The 7,457-nt window shown below is 41.7% G+C and overlaps 1 protein-coding gene across 2 annotated transcripts in view; it reads left to right on the top strand.

The window, feature by feature from the left end:
• Nucleotides 1-1,005: 1,005 nt before the first annotated feature.
• Nucleotides 1,006-7,457, top strand: part of AKAP8 (A-kinase anchoring protein 8) — a 63,791-nt gene continuing 57,339 nt past the window's right edge. Inside the window, exon 1 of one of the 2 annotated variants that reach the window (XM_069086946.1) lies at nucleotides 1,006-1,111. In XM_069086946.1, coding sequence (XP_068943047.1) covers nucleotides 1,039-1,111 — 73 coding nt within the window. In that variant the 5' untranslated portion in view covers nucleotides 1,006-1,038. The remainder of the gene's footprint in view (nucleotides 1,112-7,457) is intronic. The other variant, XM_069086945.1, reaches the window with a different exon arrangement.

Below are 7,457 nucleotides of genomic sequence, written 5' to 3'. Positions count from 1 at the left end.
AAGCTGTAGTTGAACTGGGGACAAGGGAGGGGAAGGATTGACAACTAATAGAGACACAAGCATGTGAATAAGTGAGGTGTGGCACAGACAAGGGCATATGTAATCATGGGGTGTGACTGATGAAGGGGGTTATGGGGACTGGGCATGCCACATGATCGCTATCTTCCAAGTATTTGAAGGCATGTCATTTGAAAAAGAGAAGAGACTTGTTCTACTTAGAGGAACATATTTGAAGCACTGAACAGAAACACATTTAAACTGTAGATAATGGAAAAATTTCCTAACAGCTGTCCAAAAATAAAATTATCTATCCTCATTCAGAAGGTGTAATAGGTTTTCCTTCAGGAGTGGGCTCTTAGAGTTTGAACGGTGCCCTCGGGGATGCACAGCATCTTGTAGGCATTTAATAAATGAAGTTCTGTACTCAATAGCTTAACACCAAACCTCTCTTAAATGCTCTCATCTAGGGGCAGCTCAACCCTTTCCTTTGACTTAGAACTCTCAGGTCTGGAAGGATGCATGCAGAAAGGGCCCAGGAGTTGGGGAGCACAGCAACTGAGGAGGTTATGGAGAAGCTGAAGCCTGGCATGTTGCATTCCGTGGCTGGGCACTGGTAGCAGTGAAAGGGGGGGAAGGGTCTGCATCGTTCTGTCCCCTGGGCATCATGGGAAGGAAGAAGATGCTTTTGGCTCCAGACTGCGGGAGCAGGGTACCGTAGTTTGGGGACAGGTTGAAACTAAAGGTTTCTGGAAAAAAGTACGTCGTTCCAAGACCTTTCTTGCTGTAGTTTCCACGATCCCGTCTCTCTTGCATCGATCGCATCCTGCCTCCAGGTAGTGGTGTCCAGCCTGGCAGCACCGCCCCACTTATCCCAACACCTGTGGAGACTGCGCACTGGAGCTTCAGGAAGCGGGGCCAAGTGCTGCAAGACAACCGGTGGCTTTTCGGACTGGGTAAGGAGGAGGCGGTGCTTGGAGCAGCCAATAACCTTTCGGCGAGGTGGAGCGGGGCGGGGAGAAAAAGAAGCTGGGTTAGCGCATGCGCAGTGTTGCTGTCGAGGAACAGGAACTCTTGGCTCGCCGTGGACTCGACATGGAGACGGGATACGGAGGTGGGTCCAACAAGAGGGAGTTAGCGGAGCCAGCCGGGACTCTGTTCTGCAAGCTTCCTTGCCGGATAGAGATGTGGGGCACCCAAGGGACAGTCTTAGCGTGGAGGGAAGGGAGGCAGTCAGTGTCGGGGTTATGTCGGCATTAGGGAAAATTTATGGGGGGGGGGGGGCTTAATCGGTTTCCTGATTGGTAGGGATGGCTGTCTCTCTGCCGGACCTCGCTGTGGATTGGCCGGTTCTGCGCCGAGGTGGCCTGGCTGCCCCTTGCCGGGCCTTACTGCTTGAGAGCTGAGCGGCAGGGAAGGGAAAGGGATGTTCCACGAGGTGACCAAGGAGCTAGTCCAACTGGTAGTGATGCTTAGCGGCTTAGGCCGACCTCTGCCCTGGCCGCGGGCTCTAATGGACGCCTCCCCTTTTGGGAAGCGACACAAAATGGCGGCTGCCAAAGGCCCCTCCCTCGAGGCCGACTCCTCCCCCTTCACGTGTCTCCTTCCGCGTGCTTTGGGTGTCAACGAGAGACCTGAGAGAACTGCTAGTCCACTTGGTAGATAGCGGTTCAGGGACTTAGCCGGGGTCACACAGCTATTAAATGTCTACTCATTATCTTGAGTAGATATATAATCTTGCTTAAAGGTCTGCCAAGTCCGTTACGTGTTATGCCATTTTTTCCTTACAATGTCCCACCGCTTCCCCGTTCCCCTGTACCTCAAGGTAGGTGCTATTGTTATCCCCCTTTTTCGTAAAATTTGGCACAGAGATGAAAGGACTTGCCCAGGATCACGAAGCTAGTGTTTTTAGGCAGGACTTGAAGTCAAGAATTCTTTGAAGTGCTTCTCCTGCTCTCATAGACTTTATATATTTTTGCACTCTGGCTTGATCCAAAGGACACTGAGACTTTCTCTTTACTACTGAGGTTGAAGGAGTGGGGACCATGATGAAAAGTGAGAATAAAAATGATACATTGAGTCAGAAAGGAAATTGCCATGATTGGAATGGGGGGGGGGGGTGGATGTCCGTAATTGTAAGAAGAAAAACGCTAGGTAGACAGGTCAGGGAGGAGCTTGAATGCCATCCTTAATGGAAGTTTCTGGGAATAGATTTAAGATTAGTGTAAGTATAGATAGAGATCCTCTAGTCCCGTTTTGCACATGAAGGGACTGAGGCAGATAAGAGACTTGTGCAGGGTCACAGTTAATAAATGTCTGAGGCTGGATTATATTATACAAATACCAAATAATTTGCTCTGGAGGTATGGGGAAACTAAGTGGGGATCTCATAAAAAACCTCTTCAAGTAGGTGGTGCTTTCAAAGAAGGTAAGGGTTATTCTTTGAAGTTTTGTTGGGGACAGAGAACATAAAGCTAGTAGGGCAGACAGGTAAGTTTTGAATTCAGGTCTTCCTTCCTCCAAGGCCAGCTCCCTGTGTACCATGCTGTGCTGCCTTTTTACAGAATAGGAAAAAGAATAATGAGAAGACAAGTAATTCACTTAAAAAGAGATCCAGCAATGTAAACCTTGGCCTGAAGGTACCAAGTTTTGATGTAAAGAGTACAGGTTTGGGAGTCAGCAGACCTGTTTTTAAATTTAAGTTCTATAGCTTGCCGTCTGTGTAATTTTGGGCAAATTATTTAACTTCTGAGCTTCAGTTTCCTAATCTGAAAAATGAGGAAGTTGGACTAGACCATTGGTGTCAAACTCAAATAGGAATGAGGCCACTAAATATGTAAGGATCCCTGCATGCTGCATATTGACTTAGAAAATCACATGTTTAACATTATGTTCTATTGTATTTTATTTTGTTAAATGTTTTACAAATTAATTTTAGTCTGGTTCTTGCTCCCAGAAAGTGTGCATTTTGATAGCTGTAGACTAGATGACTTTGAAAGCCCTTTCCATCTCTAGATATATGATTCAGTGTCTTGGAAGTACAGAATGGGTGCTAAACAAGATAAATTAGTTAATAATGCAAAAAAAGCTAAGTTTGGTCTCATAAGTGACATTGCGAACTCATTATTAGAATAAGGTTCTATATAGGTATGATCATGAGAAGAAATTTGAAATACTTTGGAAATTTTTGACTGCCTCCAGGATCAAATACAAAATGCATTGTTTGGCATTCAAAGCCCTTCAAAACATAGCCCTCTTACCTTTCTAGTCTTCTTACACCTTAGTCTCTGACATAGGCCTCCTGGCTGTTCCAGAAATGAGGCATTCCATTTCACCTCCAGGCAATTTTTCTGACTATCTCCTGTGTTTGAAATGCTTTCCCTCCTTAACTACTCCCTCCTTCCTACTGATTTCCCTGACTTCATCTGAGTCAATCAATCAGCTACCAAAACTAAAATCCCATCTTTTACCAGAAGCCTTTCCCAACCCCTTTTAATTCTTGTGCCATTCTTGTTAATTATTTACTATTTATCTTGTATATCCTGTACATCCTGTAATATTGCTCTGTATATTTTGTTTGCTTATTGTCCCCTTCCCCCCCCCCCCCCTTAGATTGTAAACTCCTTGAGGGCAAGGACTGTTTTTTACCTCTTTATATGCCCATCACCCAGCACAGTGTTTTGCTCATAGTGGGTTCTTAATAAATATTGATTGATTGATTGATTGATTGAATCAAAGCAAGGAATTGTGTTGGATGTGGTGGAGGAGCTTCCAAGCTGTTGCAGAGCTTGTCATCTCCTAGAGGATGGTATTTGAATCCACTGATTGAGCTGATGAGATTACCAAGTAAAGGGAGAAGGGAAGGACCCAGGATAGAAAGCCCTGTGGGACACCCTCTGTTGGCCAGCATGACTCTGATGAAGACCAAGCAAAGGAGACTGAGAAGGAATTGTGTCTGGCTGGAGAACCAGGATAGAGTAGTGTCATGAAAACCTAAAGAGGATAAATTATCAAGGAAAAGAGGGTGATGGATAGCATCAAAGGCTACAGAGAAATCTAGAAGAGATTAAGAGTTTATTTTTGGAGAGAGCAGTTTTGGTTAAATGATAAGGTTAGAAGCCCAACTGTAGAGATTTAAGAAGAATGAAAGGAAAGAAGTAAAAGCATTAATTGTAGAGAGCTTTCTCTAACAGTTCAGTCACAAAAGAGAAGAAAAATATAGGATGATCAATTGAGGGCTTATTGTTTTGAGCTTTGTTTTTTTTGTTTGTTTGTTATTTTAGGATGGAGGAGACAGGTATATGTAGAGAAACAACCTGTAGACAGGGAGATTGAAGGTGATGAGAAAGGGAGCAGTGTGCTGGAGATGACAAGATTAGATGGGATTCCTTGTGCCTGCCTGTAGAGGGAGTTGGCAAGAAGGGCTACCTCTTTATGTGAGGAGAGTGATGGAAAAGAGAATGTCAGAAGGCATATTATTGAGATGAAGAAGGGAGGAGAGGGAGCACTTGGTGAATGGCTTAAATTTTTTTCAGTAAAATGAGTCAAGATTCTCAGCTAAGAGGATGATGGCAGCTGAGGAAGGTTCGAGGAGGGTTGAAAAGCTTTGGAAGAGCTACTGTGGTGAGTAGGCTAGTTTAGTGAGTAGGGAGATGTAAAAGGATTGCCTTATAGAAGTAAGGGCCCAGTTGAGGTTATATAACAAATTTGTAGAGGGCACAATGTAATTTTGTGGTTTTTCTCCAACTTTGTTCAGCCCCACATATGTAGGAGGGAAACCGTAGAGGTAGGAATGAAAATTGTTTGTTTTTTCTCTTGTGAATGTCTATCTTTTGGTCATGAATTTCTTTTTTCATGCTCCTCTAATTTGTTTGTAGTTTCACCCTTTATGCCTAAATCATGTGTCTATTTGGAGCTTGTCTTAGTATATAGTGTGAGATGTTAGTATAGACCTAATTTCTGCAAGACTGTTTTCCAATTTCCCAACAGTTTTTGTTGAATAGTGAGTTCTTGCTCCAATACTTGGGATCTTTAGGTTTATCAAAACTAAATTACTTTTGTATATTGCATTCCTAATCTTTTCCACCAATCCACCTTTATATTTCTTGCTCAGTACTGAATTATTTTGATTATTTTGGCTGTGTAGTATATTTTGAGATTTAGTACTATTAGGTTTCCTTCTTTGCCACTTTTTCCCTTTTTATTTATAGAGGAAATTTTTGTTCCTCTAGATGAATTGTTTTTTGGTATTGCTTTTTTTCTAGCACTGAATAAGTGAATTTAGATAGTGTTGTCATTTTTATATTGGTTTGGCCTGCCTGTGTGCAATGAATATTTCTCTAGTTATTTAGATCTCTATTTGTGTAATGAATATTTTGTAGTTGTGCTAATCTAGTTCCTGTGTGTGTATTGGTAGGTAGATTCCTAAGTATTTTTACCTATCTGTAGTTATTTTTTAGATGTAATTTCTCTTTCTATCTCTTCCTCCTGGATTTTGTTGGTAATAAACAGACATTGAAGACCACTTGTGCCTAATAATCTACTGCCAAGTGTGAAGGGAATACCTCTTTTATTTTGGGTCACCAAATCATTTTAGCCTCCATTACCACAAGTGGGTGGGATTCACTGACATTCACTTCTTTTTTCCAGCACTGAATTTAGGAGTGTGGAGGCCTCATTCCACCCCTTCTCAGGGTTCTTAGAGAGAGTCTATTTTTGGAAGTACTCTCACTCCACAACGACTGCTACATGTGGAGGTACTATTCTTCTTTTCATTCTTTCCATGTTATTGCACTTGAAAAATTTGGTTTCTTCCAAAAGATGTAGGATTCCTGCTATCCTTTTCAAACCAAATGTTCTTTCTCTTATGACCCTGAAGGAGTAGCAGGTATACTCCTTGCCCCTTACTGCCACTTAAACTTCCTTCTTCCATCACTCGGCAGTATCTATACCACCACCTTGACAAGATCTTTGCTGCAGGTATCATCTGACCTCCAGACTGTTCTCATCTCTTTTCTTTCTATTTTCCTTCAGTACCTGTATTAGACTTTTTTCTTAATCCACCCAAGTCCTGTACCCTCATATTCACTATGTGCATTGATGTCTCCTTGAACAACTGTCCTCTCCATTCCTCAGTTCCCATGGCTTATACTTCATCCCCCACAGTGGTGATTATACCCTAGATATCACTGTTACCCATACATGTCTATGATCTTAAACTCAAAAATTCTTTCTTAGCTAAGTTCCTCAAAACTCCTCTAAAATTATTTTTAGACCTCCCTAGAACTACCAGCCCCCATCTCCTCCTTGTTCTTTTAGTTTATTGTCTCTACTCTAGCTTCACTTTCCTTAAAACTACACAGGTCTTAACCCAACACTTAGAGATAGGGATTAGATCTGTGATTTCATTGGTACAGAGAAGTGCTACACAGGACAGCACATTGTCCACAGTTTATAGCCTTAGAGAATTGCCAAGAGCAACATTGTCAAACTTTAATAGAAACTGATCCCTTAGGGGTTCATATTAAAGTGGAAAACCACAAATGAGTGCCATCTATGTTGTATTGTGTTTTTATTTTGTTAAACATTTACCAGTTACATTTTGATGTAGTTAGGGTAAAGTTTGGCACCTCTGGCATTGATCACTAAGAGGTTAATGTTAATAGACTCACCACCCTGAATGTGTCAGAAACAGGCCTCCTTTCAGCTTCAATGCCAGTTCTCTGTTCTTGCAATTCCTATAGTTAGCTAATTAAATTAGATTAAAATCCTGCACTTGAGTGCTCTACCAGACTCTACCTCTGGAATAACCCCCCACCTCTTGCCTTCTCCCATTCTTGCTTGCTACTGAAATCACTAGGACACTGTCCATTACTCATTTATGTCATCTAATATCAGCTGAGCCCTCACTGCTGCAAAGCAATCTATTTATTCCCTGATCCGCTTTTTGTTTGTTTTGTTTTGCCTTGTTGTTTTTTTAAAATTACATTTTTATCAGTCTCTTCTTCTGTCACCTATATTTTCCTTAGAATTTTTTTTAATTCTTTAAATTTATTAATTTGTTTGTTTCCTTTTAATTTACAGGATTCAATTCCACAATTCCTTGAATTTCACATTTTGTCCCCCTCCCTCCCCTCCCCCCCATGGCGTCTTATAATCAAGTATAGGATCTGTAGATACTTTCACATTATACAATGGTCAGGTTATAAGGATGGATTGTACCAGCTGGGATGAAAAATGGTATAGAGGACATAAAATCAAATAAGAGAACAAAAAAGATCAGGTATTTTGCTTCCACCTGGATATAAATTTAGTTCTTTCTAGTTCTTTCTCTGGATGCACGTTTTTCTCTCCATCATGTGTCTTTTGGGATTGACTTACATCCCTGCATTGTTGAGAAGAGTCCAGTCTATCAAAGTTGGTCATCACACATATGTTGTGTCCGTAATTGTGTACAAATT

Source organism: Petaurus breviceps, unplaced genomic scaffold, assembly GCF_028583685.1.
Source record: "Petaurus breviceps papuanus isolate PSGF00001 unplaced genomic scaffold, PetGlider_PUasm1.0 180, whole genome shotgun sequence".
Lineage (NCBI taxonomy): Eukaryota > Metazoa > Chordata > Mammalia > Diprotodontia > Petauridae > Petaurus > Petaurus breviceps.
This window is presented reverse-complemented; position numbering and strand designations above follow the sequence as displayed.